The sequence below is a fragment of the Enhydra lutris genome, unplaced genomic scaffold (assembly GCF_002288905.1).
Source record: "Enhydra lutris kenyoni isolate GAN:26980312 unplaced genomic scaffold, ASM228890v2 scaffoldscaffold2, whole genome shotgun sequence".
Lineage (NCBI taxonomy): Eukaryota > Metazoa > Chordata > Mammalia > Carnivora > Mustelidae > Enhydra > Enhydra lutris.
The window spans coordinates 32,771,759-32,791,561 of record NW_019154086.1 but is presented as its reverse complement, the minus strand read 5'-3'; the positions used below and the strand labels follow the sequence as shown (position 1 = coordinate 32,791,561).

At 40.0% G+C, this 19,803-nt stretch overlaps 1 protein-coding gene across 1 annotated transcript in view; it reads left to right on the top strand.

Annotated features, from left to right (window-relative positions):
- Positions 1-1,052: 1,052 nt before the first annotated feature.
- Positions 1,053-19,803, top strand: part of LOC111148254 (TCDD inducible poly(ADP-ribose) polymerase) — a 29,698-nt gene continuing 10,947 nt past the window's right edge. The window contains exons 1-2 of the mRNA XM_022504711.1: positions 1,053-1,258; positions 4,474-5,431. Of these exons, the coding sequence (XP_022360419.1) occupies positions 4,515-5,431 (917 nt within the window). The 5' untranslated portion in view covers positions 1,053-1,258; positions 4,474-4,514. The remainder of the gene's footprint in view (positions 1,259-4,473; positions 5,432-19,803) is intronic.

The following is a 19,803-nucleotide window of genomic DNA, read 5'->3' as shown; positions in this document are numbered from 1 at the left end:
GATACAGCCATAATTAACTTTGAGCAAGAGGGTCTTTCTCCTCCGATATATAGCGATTATATGAATTTAACGTAGTGCCTCTACTTCCGTCACTGAAATTCAATATAGGAAGGGCATTTTATAGTCCAGAAACTATAGCAAAGACATTTATAGACCAAGACATTTTATAGTCCAGAAACTATAGCAAATTCACATGCGGTGTATATTTTAAACACGAATAGATGGTGTTCTGCAAGTTCCATGAAAAGAGGCATGGCGTCCGAGTTGATCAGGGCTGTAGCCTAAACCTAGTTGCATGCCTGGCACGGAACAGACATTCGACAAACATTTGTTGAATGAATAAATTAGTCATTACGGTACTTAAGAGCTTTCCAGAACAGATTCGCGCTTCAACTGTCAAAGCCCCAAAGCCGAGTTTCCCTTCTGTCAGGCTACGTTCCCCCGAAACAGGCGCGCTAGCGACCGCGGCGGACAGGCTGCCGACTCGGGTGCGCGGCTGGGCCACCCGTCAGGCTTGGGGCGGGCGACCCCGTCTGGCCACAGCGGCTGTAGCAGCCATTTGCCTCCTGTCGGGGTCCCGCGGCGTCAAGGGCAGGAGGCGTTTTGTTAGGAGGCAAATAAAGCCAACCGCACAGAAACGGCTCGTTCCGTCTCACGTCCTCTCTCGGGTGCCTGGGTTCCCTCGGAACACAGTGACCCTCCGTGTGTCTGCGGGCAGGTAGAGCCTGCTCCACGCGGCCCACACTTGCCCTCCTCACAGCCGCTCGCTCCCCAACGCGCGCAGACCTGAACTTGCTGGTACCCAGCCGGCGCGCGGAAGGACACGCCCCCTCGCGGGAACACGCGGCCATCGCACGCACACTTCGCGCGCCTCCCTGCAAGCGAGCGCGCACGCGCACGTGGGACGGGCCTCCTGCGCGGCACCCACTGAGCGCCCGGCCCTCTCACCCCACCCCTCTTCCCCCGCTGCTCAGGCTCCGCCTCCGCGACGGGACAGCCGAGAGGAGGCGACCGGAAGCCACTTTAAAGCAGAGCTCCCGGTGACAGGCGAGAGAGCTGGTTCGGCAGTGCGGTCGCGGCTTTCTGCACTCCCGGCGGCGGAATGGCCCGTGCGCTGCTCGTCGCGTCTCCGGCCTGCGACCCTTAGACGCCCAAGCCCGCTCTCCGCGCCAATCCTCCCGCGCGGACGCTGCCAGCGAGCCGGCGGTGCGGCGACGACTCGGCTCCTGTGGTCGCTTCTCTCAGGCTGCTCGATCAGGTGAAGGGCTCCGGGTGGGCTCTGAGGGGCGGGCGAGAGACCCTAGCTGGGATGGCGGGCGCGGACGGTGGCGCCGGCCTCGCAGCCTTTCGGGGATCTAGGGTGATTGATATTTAGACTGTGCTTTTTTTTTCTGCCGAATTCATTCGGATCCAGTCAGTATCGGGGTGGGATTGGCTTACACTTATTAATCACTTACGGCCTCGGGCAGGTGTATAAATCGGAGGGCGACACCGAAGGGTTTAGTCGCGGTCGCCGGCGTCTCCGGGTTCCCACTTGGTCTGGGTGGGCGCGGGGGGCGCGTCTCTGCGGCCTCCCCCGCCGGGCGAACCCCGAGCGCTCTGAGGCGGAGGAGCAGTTCGCAGATCCAGGGGCCGGGCACGGCAGCTGAGGGGAGACTTCCGGCAGACCCGCGTTCCGGCTGCAGCCCAGAAGTTTGCAGGCTGTTTTCAGATCAACTTTGAAGGCGCAGAAGTGTTCGCCTGTTTCCTCGCCGCCACCCCGAGAGGCGCCGACCGCGTTTCCCCTTGCACCTCTCGGCTCATTTCTGCGAGCCTCCGAGACTGGCAGGACGATCCTCTCGGGAAGGTCGGTTGAGGAGGCGAGGAAGAAATTAACTGTGGAAGGCGCCGTGAGGGGCTTCTGAGATGGAGGGAAGCCTGGGCGGGGGCGGGGGGCGCTCGTAGGGACCAGGCTGCAGCGAGGGTTCGGGGGCGCTCCGGTGCCTGCCGAGGGGCATTGAAGGGGTGGGATGCTCCGGAACGCCGGGAATTGGCCGAGCGGGGCGGCGCCTCAGCTGCGCTGCGCGGAGTTGGCCCGGCTCGGGGGGGCGGAGCTGCGAAAACCGCTGTGGCCGGCAGGAGGCGTCTCTCGGACCCGGGCTCGGCGTCCCGGAGTCGCGTCGCGGTTGGTCGACGAGGAGTCCTGAGTTTGCAGAGGGTGGTTTCCGCGCTCGGTGCCAGGGGCCGGGAGTCCCGGAGGACTGGGGACATCACGAGGCGAGGGGTGGAGCGGTAGGTCGCCTGCAGCGGGGGACCGGAGGAAGTGTCCTTCCAGTCTTTATTTTTCTGTTATGCAAACTAATTGAGGAACTAGGTTCTAGTGACTTCCCCACTCCAGCCACTCCTCTGTTCTCTGCTTTCTTTCCGAGCCTGGCGGAGGGCAATAACAGGAAAAGTTATAGTGTGTGTGTATGTGTGTGTGTATACACCTCTATAAATGAAATTGGTCCAGTGTCTCTTTTCCCTTGATTGGAGGTGATAGGAATGGCGTGCGCGCGCGCACACACACGCCAGGGAAGACACAAGCGGGTTTAGTGTGGTGGAGAGGGAATACCACAATCTGTGCCAGTTGTGCCTTGAGGCAAGATCACCAAGTGATGAATAATAACGCCTGGCTTGGCTGCTTTCCAGTTGATTTATGTCTTATGTCAAGTCCCTCCTTGTGAAGCTTTCTCTAACAATGCCAGCTCACACTGAACTCTTTCTGCCTTTTTCTTTTGTACTTAACCGTGTGCACTAGCACCTGGTTATATACAGTTGAGCATTGAAGAACAGGGGTTTGAACTTTCCGGGGTCGCCTGTATGCGGATTTTGTACAGTACTATGAACATGTTTTCTCTTTCCTGCAATATTCTCAATAACATTTTCTTTTCTTTAGCTTATTTTGTTGTAAGAATACAGTATATAATACATATAACACAAAACGTGTTAATCAACTGTTAATTCTGGTCGGCAGTAGGCTATTAGTAAAGTTTTTCGAGAGGCAAAAAGTTACAAGCGGATTTTTCCAGGAGTGAGTTCCCTGAACCGTCCCCACTCCCCCCTAGTTCAAGGGTTAGCTGTACTGTGTTTTTGTTTATTTCTGAGTTTGTTCATTATGAATGTTCTATACATAGATTCATGAATCTCTCCAGTGAGATCTTTAATACTTGTTATTCTGGGTAGTCAGTTTTATCGTTCTGTTGTTGACCTGTAAAGGCTACAGAACTAGTCATTTAACAGGTGCATTTTCTTCAGTGATTCGGTTAAAAAATATTATAGAGCACCCACCGTGTGCATTGTGCTAGGCATGGTACTGATCACTTGGGAGAAGTATTTGATGAAGTCATGGGCCCTAACATCAATGATCTCTTATTCTTTTAGTCAGTTGGCCAAGAGAGAAGATTAATTGCTCATCACCAGCTCTTCCATCTCGTACAATGCTTAGTAAATATTTTCAGAATTGGTTAATGAATGTTAGACTGTGGAGAAGACACTGTCATTTTACAAAGTTTTCTTTGCTTTTTACTTTAGGTTTTAGTTTTCTGATTCTTTGAAGACAGCACTTTTTTTGGTCTCAGTAGTTCATTAGGAAACACATACATTTGGTGTGTGTTTTTTTATTCTTGTATTATTTTTCTATAACATGCCTTCATTTGTTTTAATAGATAAAATCATATATGTAACTTTTCTGAAGACAAGGATAAGGAGGCCCTTTCTAAATTATGAAGTTGTGTTTTGGTTTTTAAGACAGCGTATAGTGGTTGCTGCTGATGTAGCTTCTGTTGCTAAACAAGCAACTGGTATTCTTCCTCCAATAGTGGTAATGTTTTGGGGATTGTAAAAGGTAGACCCTTAACATCCTGGGGGAATATATTGGAATTTAGAAACACTTCAACATGCTGCTGGCTTTCTTTGAGAGCCCCTCTTTCTTGACTATATCCTCATGCTTTAAAATTCACTCACTATTTAACTTTGAAGTTTATCCTTCATTTGGTGAACTTTTTTTTTTTTAAACAAAGAAACAGGTTTTGTCACCTCTTGGGATCAGTGATAAAGAAACAACTGTGAAGAGAACCACAAAGCAGAGATGTGGTTTCCCTGTTGTCATCCGTTAGCCACACTTATTTTTATCCCTCACCTCCCACCACACTCTAGACTTACAGTAAAAATTCATACCCCGGCAGAATTACCAATTGTATATTGTCCACAAATAAATGTCAAGAGCCTGTTGGAAGGTTTACCTTTACCTGCTGTGGGCTTTTGAATAGCCTTGGCTTCTTTGGAGCCTTAATTTCTCAATAAAATTTAAAATTAACTCATAAAGATGAAATATGGTATAAGACAAGTGACCTCATGGACTTAGTCACAGACTGAAACAAAACATTTTGATGAATGAATGGGAACCAGTTGTTGTCAGCTTGTAAATGATCATCTTCTTTCCTTTCCTGGTAGGATTTTTAGACTCTGAGGAACAATTGGAGCTAATCCACACCATGGAAATGGAAACCACTGAACCTGAGCCAGACTGTGTAGTGCAGCCTCCCTCTCCTTCTGATGATTTTTCATGCCAAATGAGACTGTCTGAGAAGATCACTCCATTGAAGACTTGTTTTAAGAAAAAGGAGCAAAAGAGATTGGGAACTGGAACCCTGAGGTCTTTGAGGCCCATTTTAAATACTTTGCTAGAATCTGGCTCACTTGATGGTGTTTTCAGATCTAGAAACCAGAGTGCAGATGAGAGCAGCTTACATGAACCTATTGTGAAAAAACCCCTGGAAATCAGTCCATCATGTCCACCAGCAGAAAATAGTATGTCTGTTCTGATTCCTGATGGAACAAGTGTTGGGGGCCAAATACCAGAAGCCCATCCTTCCACTGATACTCCAGAACAAGTGGTTCCAATCCAGGATCACAGCTTTCCACCTGAAACTCTTAGTGGGACGGTGGCAGATTCTACAGCAGGGCACTTCCAGACTGACCTTTTGCATTCAGTTTCAAGTGATGTTCCTGCTAGTCCTGACTGCATAGACAAAGTTATGGATTACATTCCAGGAGTTTTCCAAGACAACAGTTTTACAATCCAATACATTTTGGACACCAGTGATAAGTTGAGTACTGAGCTCTTTCAGGACAAAAGTGAAGAGGCTTCCCTTGACCTTGTGTTTGAGCTGGTAAACCAGCTACAGTACCATACTCACCAGGAGAACGGAATTGAAATTTGCATGGACTTTTTGCAAGGCACTTGTATTTATGGCAGGGATTGTTTGAAGCACCACACGGTGTTGCCATATCATTGGCAGATCAAGAGGACAACTACTCAAAAATGGCAGAGTGTATCCACTGATTCCCAGGAGCACTTGGAAAGATTTTACTGTAACCCAGAGAATGACAGAATGAGAATGAAGTATGGGTATGTATTTATAACTACTTTAAAGCTGTTAAATCCTATAGAAAAGGTCAAGAGGCTAAATGCTTAGTAGGGTGGTTTCTTTCAGTAGTAATCTGACAGGTTTTATTCTTTTGGCTATATACTATCCTGATTTTTCATGCTGGTTGAATGCAGACTATTTACCTAACCAGAAAATGAAGGTTTTATGATTTGAACAATTCATATGTCACCCTGTGCAATATGTATGTGCCTGAGAAGTTGCATATATATTGAATGCTGTGCATCAGATACTGTTTTAATTGCACAAGAGAGTTTGCTTTTGAAAGAAAGTCTAAGGTTAATCTTAAAATAGCATAAATGATGAGTACCAAATTTATCTGTTTTAAATATTTGCATATTGAGTAGCTTCTGTTTTTTAAAGGGAAATAGTATTGTTTGGAGATTATTATGGCACTCTTTCCATTTTGAATGGCACAGTTTTTCTGGGAACCTCTTCCCAAACTTCTGAATCATGCCCAAACATGTTAAATTTCTTTTAGTTTCCTTAAGGCTTTTTACCGTTAAGTTTATTAATCTATTTATCTTACAGATAAAATTTTTCTGCAATTCAGGCTGTTTTCTTAGACCTGAATAATGAGTTGAAGGGAAAATTTGTTAATAGATACGTTTATCATTTAAATAAAAATGTTATCCTCAAGTTTTTGTATGCAAGGCATGTACATAAATAATCTACTTCTTTTAAGTGTGAATGCCCAAGCAGTAGTCATTTATAGGGAATTGAAGTTTCCACATCTCAATTTGTATTTAATTGAACATAAAAATGAAGAGGAAAATGATAGTTGCCACTTGTGAAGTTGCTAGTGTAATAATGGCGGTATAGTAAGCATTAATTTTTGTTTCTAGTTATTCCCCCTGTAGTATAGGAGTTAAAATATGTGATATTAATGGCTATTTGTCTATGACCAAGAGAGAGGGTTAAAATTATATGATGGGAGAAGAATACATCTGTCTGTGCTACCTGACTTGGGAGACAATGAGGGCAACCTGACAACTTCACAGATGATGAATGGCCTAATGATGATGAATGGCCTGATGCAGTATGGGAAGGCATGACCCATAGGAAGGAAAAATACGCTGAGAATCGTAACCCACAAGTCCAAAAGAAACCCTTTTTTCCTCTTTTATTTATCTGTTTGAGAGAGGGAGCATACGTATGGGTGTGGGGGGGTTGTGGGGGAAGAGGGAGAGAGAGTCTTCAGCAGACTCCATGCTGAGCAGGTAAGGTCTGGAACTCATGACCTCACCATCATGACCTGAGCCTAAACCAGGAGTAGAGCACTTAACCGACTGCACCATCCAGATGCCCCCAAGAGAAACAGTTTCTTCAGAGTCATCTTTGTCATTGTTCACAGATAACTTGAGTTACACTAACCCAGGTGTCTGGAGAGTCAGGAATCAAATGGTGTCAGTAAACCATTTCTAAGTTGTTTATTTTTGTTAGTCTTGATGTTAACCCGTGTTCAACATAGTGCCTGGGCATTGTTGACATTGTAGAAACCAGCTTTTTGTTTTATTTTTTAAACTTGCTCCCTTTTAATATTAAGTGGTTTTCTCTTAATATTGCATTATTTCAGTTGTATAGTACACAGATCTGTATGTCTCTTTAGCAACTTAATTATCATGAGACTAGAACTTTGCATCTTGTGTTTCAAAAGGGATGCATGGAATAAGATAAGAGACGATATAAGATCCAAGTTTAAGGCATTATTATATAGGAGCCATTGGGATAAAAGTAAGATAATATCAAGAATGTAGCTTAAATCATGGGTAGCTCAGTTGGTTAAGGATCCAACTCTTGGTTTCAGCTCATGCTTGTGGGATGGAGCCCCCATATTGGGCTCTGTACTCAGTGTGGAATCTGCTTTAGAGTCTCTATTCCTCCCTCTTTCCCTCTCCATTCCTCACTCCCCTGCCCCCCAGTAAGTAAGTAAGTAAATAAATGAATGAATAAATCTTATTTAAAAATGTAGCTTTTTAATCATTAATGTATTATTTTGATAATATCAGGTAGTCAAGATTCTGTCTTACTTGGGTAGCAAAATTCTTACGTCCTGTACTAAAGCTAAGGACTTTTAATTTTTTTTTTTAAGCAAGCATTGGAGAAGATAAAGATGTTTTTCATTTTATCTCAAAAATATTTTAAGTAAGGTATTGTCCAAAATCTGTGTTGCCCATGAGCTAGCAATTCTAATTGGTATGTCAGGGTAATTAATTTTATATATACTCTCAAAGCCACTGTAATCCTTCCATCTTCAGATTGCAAAACTGCAGAATAGTGGCCTCCCACTTCACTCTTATGAAGCAAATTTCCAGTCCACTGAGTACTTCAGCATCTTGGTACATAAAGTTACTTTCTGAATTGGTCTGGAAGAAACTAGCAGGATTATTGTCCAACACATTATGTTCTGTTGCCATGAGCAAGGCAAGACAGGTATTTCGATCTCAAAAGAACTCTTAGGTCAGCAGCATATTGGGTATTTTATTCTTTAGTAAAATTACTTAGCTAAAGAATTAGACCTAGATATAGGCCTATAAGTGTACATTGTTGGATCAGTAATAAAGTAGTTGGAGTGAGTGCTTGATTTTCAAATCTGTTTTAATGAAATTAATGTTCATTTGACACTTGAGAGAAAAAGTATGAGTGAATTATTGTAATTACTAATGCTGCTGCTACATTGTTAATGGTAGTGGTCCTGCTCTGATAAAAATAGCAAAAGGTATTAACAGTTAATTATTAGTAAAGTGAAGTTCTCATAGACAACAGTAAGAAATACAAGATTGTAGATAGCTAAGTGTCAAAAATTAGGCTTTTGGGAAGTTGACCTGTGGTCATTGCAACCTGGTTTTCCTTGTATTCCAAAGCGATGTTGTGTTTCCTGGCAACAAGATGCAGATAACGGCATGTTGAGCCTTGCTGAGAGATTCACAAACAAGCTGGAGCAGCCCAGGTTCACATGGTTACCACATTATTTGGCTAAAGCTATTAATCTCTGTGGTCAGGCCTGTAAAGCTGGTCTATCTGTACTGATTGCACATAACCAGGAAGTGTGTGTTCAGCTGTGTATATGCCCAAGTCTGGCCCAGCAGTCTTTGGATTCAGAAATAATGAATGGCAATTGTTTATCCCATTTGTTTTCAACAGTTTATATGACTTGGAAAATCATTATATACCATATCCCTGTTACTTCATTGTGTGGAGCTTGGGGAAAGTTCATAGTTCTGGGTCTCTAGCAGAGACAGAAGTTCATAGTTTCAAACTGTACAGATAAAATCCTTTGTTTTGCAAATGTATTGGGTTTAACATCTAAATTAATCCAAATTAGATGTGCAATATTCATTTCACTCCCAAGAATGAAATTAGGAAGTTGAGTTACGAGCTATGTGAGTTCACAGGTCTCTTCCAACTCTTTTGTCTTTATCCCAAAGTATGATACAACCCCACTGTCCTTTCTCACTCTGCCCTTATATATCTCCAGATGTTTATTGCTGACATCAACTGGAAACTAGTTGTATGTATGAACTCCCCATATTCAGATGCCAAGGCATCTTTTGCTCACGGGATGGGCTTTGGAGAACTTCCAAATTCCAAATACACAGTTAAGAAAACAACATTGAATGTTGTGTTTTCGATTAAGAAAACATAGTCTCTGACAATTTAGGCACTCATCCTTAGTAGAAAATGATACTAAATGGCAGGACTAAGCAGTTTTGAAAGAGCTTTACTAACTGTGTAGAATACTGTTGTGGATAATTGAAATTGTGAAGGATGTGCAAATTTCTCTTGAGCAACTGAGATCACCACTGTTTTTTATATTACATTCATGTTAAAGTGTGCCAGAATACAGAACAGTCTTCTAGTTATTAACACCCATGAAGGAAAGGCACTCTGCAAACCTCATTTGTAGGTAATCTGTAGGTGAAAATAAGTCCCAAGTTAAGTGATTATTTCTAATCCTGAATTCCTGAAAGAGGGGGAGGGTGAATAAGAAAGTACAAACTAGACTCCATGGTTAATTTTTCTCTGAGGCCAGTGTTCTTTTTCTCCTCTTTGGGAATTAAAGCTTATCAATATGAGAGGGAGTTTTACTAGGTTATGGTTTAAGCCTGGAATGGTGTTACAGTCTTACTTTGGAGTTATTTTGATTGTTAATTGCTCTTAGAAGGTTGTTTTTTTTTTTTTTTTTTAATCTGTTCAAGAGACAATACCATTAGATGCCTTCACAGGAACTTCGTGAAAGAAGACAGGGAGAAGTGTTATTAATGATAACATAGAGCATATGCTGCTATTTTCTGTTTGACTTGCAGAGTGGATTATCTATAAAGTAGAGCAAGCTCCTGACTGAACTTTACTGGAATAGTTAAATTAGCCAAGTTAGCTCTGGCCTGCACAGCTGTGATGATATAGGAACTAACTCATTATGTGTTATTGATAACACTGGAGAGAGGAGAACAGCTGAAACTTACTATGTCTTGTGACTTTTTGGTATTTCTTGAATATACACAGCTGGATGAGTTTGAATTTATTTTAAAAATTCCTGCCTAAGAGAAAGATAAGCAAGAACTGTGTTTGAAGTGACTTTCAAAATGTGTGCCTTCTGCTTTAGGATAAAGCAATCCAATGAATTATTTTTTGTACCTCTTTGTGCTCTATTTACATATGAAATAAAACTAATTGGCTTCTGTCTATACTAATCCAGCGAAGTTACTGGGTCTGTGTAGAGCTATCATGGGGATCAATAGCAATCATCCATTAACTCCCTTTCTGGGTGGTTTTTTGTTGTTGTTGTTTGTCTTTTTGTCAATAAGCAGATTAGACTTTTTGAAGCAGCTGTCACCTGACTTCAGGTTGGGGTCAGTCTGTTCCTGAAGTATTTACTATAATGAAAATGAACCTTCAAAATGTCAAAGATGTATAACTTTTAAATCAAATAGTTGAAGGAAATAGCTTAAGGTTACCTGGCCATCCCTAAAAATAAATACATGATACAGTATGCATTTTCTTGAGTTGACTCTAGAGTTTTTATGTTTTATTGTAAATGGAAAAAATAAGTGTGCTCCATTCATCGTTTAAGATTTCATTCTGTGCATATGGACATGCAAACGCTACGATTTGATTAACTCTACTATGTTCCTATAAATCTGTTTCCTATGTTACACTAGAATTTCTAGATTCTGGATTTGCATTCTGCCGTAAAGCAGGTAAATTTATAAATTCCACCGGTGTATCTCGGATCTTAGTTGGTGATCCTTAGTTTTATTTTGGGCTTGGAGGCTCTTTCTAAAGGGTTAAACAGTACGTAGCTCATACAAACCTGGGATATCCAAGAAATGCTACTAAAATCCAGCCATTTGAGATTATGACTGATTTCCTCTGACCTCTTTTATTTCTTATCCTCTGATTTGAGACCACTAGATTTTGCGTCCTTTGATTGTAATAATTTTTATCACATTAGAACCTGAGGTCCTCTTAATGTAGATCAGTAACCTTTAATAATTACTAGTGTCTTGTTTGAGAGTTGCACTTTTCTTTTTGTGGCAGGAAAACTTAAGTATATGTATCATTTTTGCAAAGGAAAAAACATTTTGAACTATAAGATGATTCTTGATTATTCTAGCACAACTTTATAAGGCTGGTTCTGGTAATTAGATACTGATAAGTTTTACAAGAAATTCCCTTCATAAAAGCAGCAGAATTTCTCTTTTAAAATAAAACTGAGAGTCTTAAACTGAAGTGAAGTGAATATGAGTGATTTTATATCTTTTTGGAGGATAACAGAGTGCAGAGGGTTTGGTTATGTTCTGTTTCATTCTGGGTTTCAAATTTTAGAGTAATAGCTTAAGGTCTTGAATTGAACCATACTTTGCAAAACCATAAGCACAAACTATACAAAAGAATAAAATACTTCTGAAGTTTACCATTTCTAGGAGCAAACAAATTACATTTTAGATATGAAGAACCTCTTTAATAAAATGTATTATTATATTTATAGGCTACTTATGATAGTGCTTTCTAGGGGCCAGGAATTATACTGCACAGACTTGTGTCTGTTTAAAATCCCTGTAAGTGTTAAACCTAATCCAGCCCAGTCCCCGACACATGAACTATAAGCCTTGATAATTCCTTATTAATGGGGGAATTTGAAATTGCAGTAAGTTCTGAAATACATTTTGAAATCTGGGGGAAAAAAGGATTTTGTGCGTAATAAATTCCATTTATTCAGCTTGCTAGTTTATAAGGTTTATATTTGATTTGTGCAAAATTATAGTTGCAGTCTTATGCTAACTATAGCCACTTCTGTGATCAGTAACTTAAATTGTAGAAGTTGATGATATTAATGAACTTTTAATTGTGAAACTTAAACAATTTTCCTTGCTGACCTAACCTGTTACTGGTGCTAAGACAAGCATAGAAGGGAGTTAACTAAGCATTCCTATTTGCTGTGTCCACACAGCAAAATGTGTCTGTCTCCTTGATCTTTCTCTGCTATGTGCTGTAGACTTTTAACACCCACTTGGCCAGTAAAGAACCTTTACATGGTCATCACAATGAAAGGTATGCTCTTAGTGAGAATGCCAATGACTGTTCCCTTTCACATTTTACAGAAACCAGTGATTTGCAAGTATGTATGCCACAAAATGTGTCAGGAGTATATTAGAATCTCCCATGACTAAGTTATTTGAGAAGGTTCAGGAAATTTATACTATTTATGCAAAAGGATGTCCTTTATTTTGGCTCTATTGCTTCTGAGCATAAGGAAGGATTTGTTAATTCTCTTTATGTGAAACATAGCACTTCTCATATGACTGGAAAATATGTTTAGGCCATACTTAGAGGAATTTCTCTTTGTTAACAATTTTTTTTCTTTTGGGGGGTGCCTGGGTGGCTCAATCGGTTAAGTGTTTGCTTTTGACTCAGGTCATGATCTCAGGGGACTGGGGTCAAGCCCAGCATCAAGCTCTCTGCTCAGTGGGGAGCTTGCTTCTCCCTCTCCCTCTGCTCTGCTGCTCCCCCTGCTTGTTTTCTCTCTCTCTCTCTCTGTGTCAAATAAATAAATAAAATTAAAAAAAATTTTTTGTTTCGTTTTGGACTGAGATTTTTTTTTAACTGTCCCTTCTCATTTAACATATAGCCATAGAGTTTGGGTGACCTTCTTTGCTTGAAATTTTTACCAGCACTGAAGAGTGGGGGAAGAATGGCAGGGATAGAGGCCCAAGGGTGAATTTGCTTGTACTGTGTATGCTCTCAGGATCTTGCCTGCACCTTGTGATCTTCACAGCTCCTGCAGCTGATCAGGGCGTAGAGAGGGCAAATGGCACAAAATACTCTAAATAATTTCCTGCTGCGGTTGGTCTTTGGTTTCTGACTGCCACCTGGCTTTGCTCTTTCATTTCCAGGCATTGAGAGAATAAAAATAAGCACAGGAGAAATAGTAGATTTGCCTTCTGAGGTAATAAAAAGAAAGATATCCTTGAATGGGGGTAGAATTTATGAAACAGAAGGCAAGTACTTTGCTTGCTTACGACGTTTGATTGTCCAAATGCTGCCACACATCAGAAGCCTTGTATAAAGGATCCTACAATTGATTTGTTACCAAAAATTTAGGCTATCTTAACTATTGATAAAACTGAATCTGTCAGAGAAACAGATTGGCTTCATAGATTCCTCTCCCCCAGAAAAATTTACTGATTTAAAGCCATATTGAAAGGTTTTGTGGTCACAGTTTATGAAATGAAGAAAAAAGTTATCTCCTAATGTGTTTTTTTTTCCTTTAAGAAATTTGCTTAAAACTCTCAGGAAGTGTTGAATTCTCTGTATGGTTAGTTTGCATATATTCAAATCTCTAGTCTTGAGAGCTTCTTAGTCATCTCTGGGTTCTCATAATAAGCCATTGAAGTGTATATTTTTAATTTGTTCATTTATCAATTAGTTTATCTGTACTAAGTGGGGAAAAAGATAAGGCTAAGTTGAGAAAATTCTGAATAAAACCCTTTTTTAAAGAGTTGTAATTTTAAAAGTTGATCTATAAATTAATAGCCTGTATTTTTTCCTGGTGGTTATTAGAGGATTTATTTTATGATAATTATTTATAATTATAATTTTATTTATGTGTAAATGAGTTCTGAGTTATTTGAGGTTATTTGAAAGCAATTATTTTAAAGTAATTTTAGCATTTACATACAATTGATTTTGTAATCAAGGAGAAAAATTGTATAAGCAAATATATTTTACCCCTCTTCCAATGCTGTTAAATTCTATATTCACAAAATTGAATCAATCAGTATAGTGCCCTGAGTACATGGCAGTTTTTATTGGCTACTTTGAGGTAAGATAGAAACTTCACAGTTCTAAAAATATTTCACTTAACAAATGGGATATTCACTCATCTTCATAAAAGGCAGTAACTGCATAATTTAAGGCAGTATAAGGTATGATACACATTTTTTAAAAATCTGTTGTGTGCTTTCTATCCCAGCTATTCTTGTAGAAATTAAGTTTCAGTTCCTCTTCAGGCCATGGTTGAGAAGTATGTCTCACTTAAGTTACCTTCTAGGAGCCTCAGGACATGTGACTGAACTTGGCTAAAAGTTAAGGCTGTATGACATTTCTGATGTCTTCAGAGTGCAAAATTTAATCCCATGCCTCTGTAAATAGATAGCAGTGAGATTTTCTGATCTCATAGGTGTAATTTTTATTTATGAAAGATTTTTAGGCTTACCACATCTTACTAGAAAGTTCTTTTGTGTTCTTTCCTTTGATCTGGTAGTTTTGTAGTAAAACGGACAAAAAGCCCAACATAACAAAATTTAGCAGGTTCTTTTCCTCAAGTAGATATTATAATTTGCTTTTAGTGGTTGCATAGGACAGAGGGGACTTCAGTGTATGGTATTTTTTAGGATTTAGGAAGCACTTAGGTGTACTCAAATGTGTCTTGGTACAAAGGTTTTTGAGAGTAAACTATGATATATATGTTTGTTTAGTTCTTCTCATGCTTTTGGAGAATATAGAATTACAAAAGCTTAAAAATGGTATTCTTTCATGTAGGGAATCTGCCTTCCTTTTGTCTCCTCTTATCCTCTCATTTTCATTTCACAGTGTTCATTTCTATAATGACTTTAAGACCACAGTTAGGGGGTGCCTGGGTGGCTCAGTGGGTTAAGCCTCTGCTTTCAGCTCAGGTCATGATCTCAGGGTCCTGGGATCAAGTCCCGCATCGGGCTCTCTGCTCAGCGGGGAGCCTGCTTCCCCCCCCTCCTCTCTCTGCCTGCTTCTCTGCCTAGTTGTGATCTCTCTCTCTCTCTCTCTCTCTCTCTCTGTCAAATAAATGAATAAATAACAATTTTTAAAAAGTAAGACCACAGTTAGATGTCTCACAATTTGTAAATTAGCCATGGCGTTTAACACACAACACAGATCAATGTGATTCTAGACAGCATCCACTCACTAACTTGCTGCCTTCCCATTCACCTATTTCCAAGATGTCTCAGGAGGCACCAAGGGAGCAGCGTATGCAGTCAGAATTTTGTCTTAAAATGATCACCATCTTAAGAATTGATTCCTGGAAACTCATTGTATCTTAAAGTGAAGAATATTTTTGCTGGGGTGCCTGGGTAGGTCAGTGGGTTAAGCCTCTTGACTTTGGCTCAGGTCATGATCCCAGGGTCCTGGGATCGAGCCCCGCATCGGCTCTCTGCTCAGCGGGGAGTTTGCTTCCCCCCCCTCTCTGCCTGCCTCTCTGCCTACTTGTGATCTCACTCTCTGTCAAATAAATAAATAGAATCTTTAAAAAAATACATGTTTTGGCCTACCCAAAATTGTTTGAGATATTTGGAACCATGAGCTAAATCCATGATCCAGGTTTGATGTTGTTTTACAGAGTGAGCTAAGCCTCAGCAATCCTGTCTTGATTTGGTCAGGGTCTCTTTAGAGGTGGACCGATTTAATTGTCAACATTTGATTCTTAGCCCACCCACAACTACTGAGGGTCATATGTGTAATAATGGAAACTTCTAATTTTGATCTGTAGGCATGTCTGTATTTATAGCTACTTCTGGATACAAAGAGAGAAAATCCAGTTGGTACTAAGACCCATGTCATAGTGTAGAAGTTAAATATAGAATTTTAACCTCTGCTACATATTGAAAGATGTTGCCTATAAGCATTTATAGAAAAATTTTTATTGCCCCAGTAACTCTGCTGTTTGTGTCAGTATTAGCAAAAATCTTAACAGAATGAATGACAGTTTACTATGCTTCTGAAGCATAAAGTTAGAATACGTAGTCCTCTGAAGTTAAATAACTACACTGCTCTCACAAAATACGTTGGTATTGTATATGCCATGGCTTGATTCTCATCACCTTGTAACATATTTGAAGGGATATATAAGCTGCTAGATATTCCAACATTGCTAAATGAGTTCTGGAAACATCAAAGCCAGGTATCAAAAGCCAGCTATATTTTGTGTGCCTGTGAAATTTCTTTAGCAGCAGCAAACATGTCCCATCTGTCATGCCTGTCTCAAGTCCATAGCAGAAGAGCTTAAATACTCTATATACTTCATTTGATCTTTATTCTACTATTGTTATGACCCTCAGTTTTCGGAGAAATTTTCACTCTGCATCACAGTAATAAAATGAGAGGACCTATTAATTGTGTCTATTTAGTCGGCTGATTAGGGCAGGTGTGAATTAGTTTGAGAGCACAGATTTATCCTTGTAGGAAAATAGTTAACTCTTAGAGGATGGAAGACAATTTTCTGAAATCTAGCCCCTCTGGTTAAAACTGCTGAGTAGGGTCAAAAAATTTAATTGACCATTGCTAAAGTCTGACTTCTGTATTTTAGTTGCATCATCTTCCCACCTAAACGTGTTCCACCTCCTACAATTCCTGTCTCCTATAATGGCACCTTACCCAGTCATCCAGATCAGAAACATGGGACACATCCTAGACTCTACATTCCCTTCAGCCTCACATGTAATCCTATCTTGTGCAGTCAGATTTTGACTCTTTAATAACTTTCAGAGTCTCCCTGCTGTTGCCTCCTTAGTTCTCTATCATCATTTGTCTTGTGTAGTTCTAATAGTTACAGATGGCTACGCCTAAGAATAATAAGTATTAATAATAATGAAAAACATGCTAATAAATATTTAGCAAGTAAGTGCCTGTCTCCACCTTTCCCCTCCTTTTCCCCACCTTGTCCTACCTAAGATAAACAAATCAGTCCTCCATACCATCGCTGTTGGAGTAGCTTTTTAAAAGGCAAGTCTGAACTTTCTTGAAAACAGACCAGTGATTCCTGCTGCCCACAGAATCAAGTCGTGACCTCTTAACCCAGCATACAAAGCTTTTCATTATCTGGCCCCAGCCAACATATCCAGTCCAGTCTTATCTCTTATCATCCCCCTCACACACATAACACCCTGACCCTCTCACATGAACTGTATGTACTGCCCACTCTTGGGTCTCTTGTGCCTTGTTTGGTTGGCTTCTGCACATGTCAGTCACTCTGCATGTGATGTCCTGCCTCCCATTGTCTGCGTGGTGGCCTGCCAGACTTGTCTCATTTCATCTACTCTAGGATACCTCCGACGAATACCTTTCCTGACCCCATTTCCAGTAGAGGTAGGCCCTCTGCCTTTGAATTGTTCCCAGAGCACCTTTGTGCCATATTTCACACCGTACCGCTGGGTTTGCTTGTGTCTCTCTCTCTCTCCTTACTGACTCTGGCCCATTTCATCTTATCCCCAGCACACAGTCCAGTGCTTAGTCAGTGTGTCTACTTAAGATTTTTTTGTTTTTCATATTTCTTTATTGGTTTCAAACAACTTGTAAATACAGAAAAATTGTCTAAAATGGTTATATTCCTTACTGGGCTCCCAAATGCATAATCCCAAGAACTATTTATCTAACAAAGAGATCGTGTTCTTACTAATTTCTGTTTCATTAAACTTAAAAATAGTTTTGGGCTTTCGTTGTAGTTCTGTTATTTACATCATGGTCCCTGTTTACTTTCTTTTGTATTTGAAATGTACACAGAAGAAATGATGGTTGTGGGACATTGTTTCTGACTTAGGTAGGTGTAGGTGCTCCATGCATAGATAATAAATAATTGAAAAATGTTTTACTTGGTATGTCAAGTTATTTGTTGAGTAGGGGGAGAATCATTGTTATAAAGCATCTAAATTATGAGAATGGGTGTTATTTTCAGAATTTTAGATTAGTTTTGTATCTGGATTCTTACATCGGTATGTGTGGTGGTGTGTTTGTTGGTGAAGCATATGGAAACAGAATTGTTAATATTTCAGCAATTCTAGTTCATTCTTCCTTTTGTAGCAAAAATCATCAATTTGTTTATAAGATTTCTTTCCTGATTCATCATGATAGGGTTATATCTTGGGGAAGTCAGTACTGATTAATTTAGCCACATGATATATTTAGTCAAATCTAAATCCTATATAGTGGCCATCTCCCATACTCTCTCTTTTCTGGCCATCCCTGGGTGGGGGATGTCTTTAGGCCATGTAGAGTTCTCATCTACCAGGATTATTGCACCCTGCTTTACAGAGCTTCCCTCTACTTCCGAATCTCTAGCATTGTCTGTTTTGCTCAGTCTTCACACATCCAGTATTTACTGCTTCGACCCTTTATCACCTCAATACTCTAAATTCATACTCTTAAATTTGAGGCTCTGAGACCCTGGGCTTACTTCCTCAGTTCATGGCCTGACATCTTTCATGTTGCCTATTTTACCCTGGTTCACATTTCCTTATCTGCTTTGTACCCCTGTTTAATAGAGTTCCTTTTCCAGCTATTTGCATTTCTCCTGTCCCTCCCTGTCCCTACCCTTCTTCAAGAAGCAAAATCCTTGAATATTTTTTTTTCTTGTTCTTTTACACAACCCTGGTATTATTTTTATTTTCTTTCTTTACCGGTATTTTTTCCTGTTATTTAAACTATTCCTAAAATTCTTTCTCTTAGAAAAAGCTGTTTGATTGATACAGTAAAGCCTCTTTTCCTGACCTTTATCCATTCCTAGACACCAGTAACCACCTCTTGTCCCATAATGCTGCACGCTAACTCTTTATCCTCTCATTCCCAGGATGTACTTGCCACTGATGAGTTTAGATAGGCAGATGTACGGACTCTGGTTTTATGTTTTGTTAGTTATTTCTCTCTTGAAGCCCCTGGAAGCCGGGAACTACATCTGTTTAATTCTTTGTGCATTGCCTAATACAGCCCACCATCACCATTACCACACATACATGACTCATAACTGCTTTCTCATAATAGACAATGGTTTGATAAAGAAGAGTGGTGTATGTTGAATATTTGGCATCTGTATCGCATGCATTTTTTACTGATGCAGATGGAGGAGAAAAGAAATTCTTGGCTTTGGATTTTTTAAGCATTCCTTGTTTAAGGGAGAGCAGGTGGTAAAATTAATCTTATAAAAAGATAATTTAATGTTTTTCAAATTTGTTGTTTTGTCTCTGCAAAGTCTAGAAAAGCATATTGAAAATCAAATAGAGCTAAAACAGTACTTTGATACATCAATCCAAAGAACAGTTGATTGTAGTAAATTAGGATTTGTCATAGAAATTTCATAATACCCAATGGACTGAAATGCACAGAGGATGTGGCAAAAGCTGCAGTTTTAGATGTCTTTCTCATGCAAATCATTATCTATGAAGTCTTAATAATACAGGCTTAAACAGAAATTGCTAGAGTGGTGGCCAGAATAAAATCTGGTACTTTAACAACAAAAAGCATTGGCTGTTTATAATGCATATTAACATAATAACTGCTGTTCTACGAATTCCTTAAGGAAAATACTGAGGATTTAACTCATAATTGGGAACACTTACTGGGAAATGAACTTAAAGCAAGAAAATCTGTTTAGAACTGGAAATTATGTTAAGAGGGAGAAACAGGTTAATATCTCTTGGCTCAGTATCAGATTCTCCTAAAATTAAGTGAAAAACGTTTAAGCAACTTGATGTGAGGTTTAGTTTAGGTATAGGAGTTCCGGTTTTCAGCGTTTGTTCTTCTTTTTTAAACAATTTTCCAGAAACACTTTTTCCTTTTGAATTAAGTGCCCTTATTTAACATAAATAATTTTAAACCAAGAAGTGTTCAAATGTGACTTTAAACTACATTTTATTGTCTTATTTCCATTTCGCACTTAATTAAAAGTATATGGTACTTTTAAGATCATATCCTCCTTCCTTCCTTCTGTCCTTCCTTCCTTCCTGTCTGTACTCCTAAGCCGGAAATTAGGGTTTGGGGAAGCGCCTTAGGAATTTTTAAAGGAACATACTGCTTTTATTAAGTTACA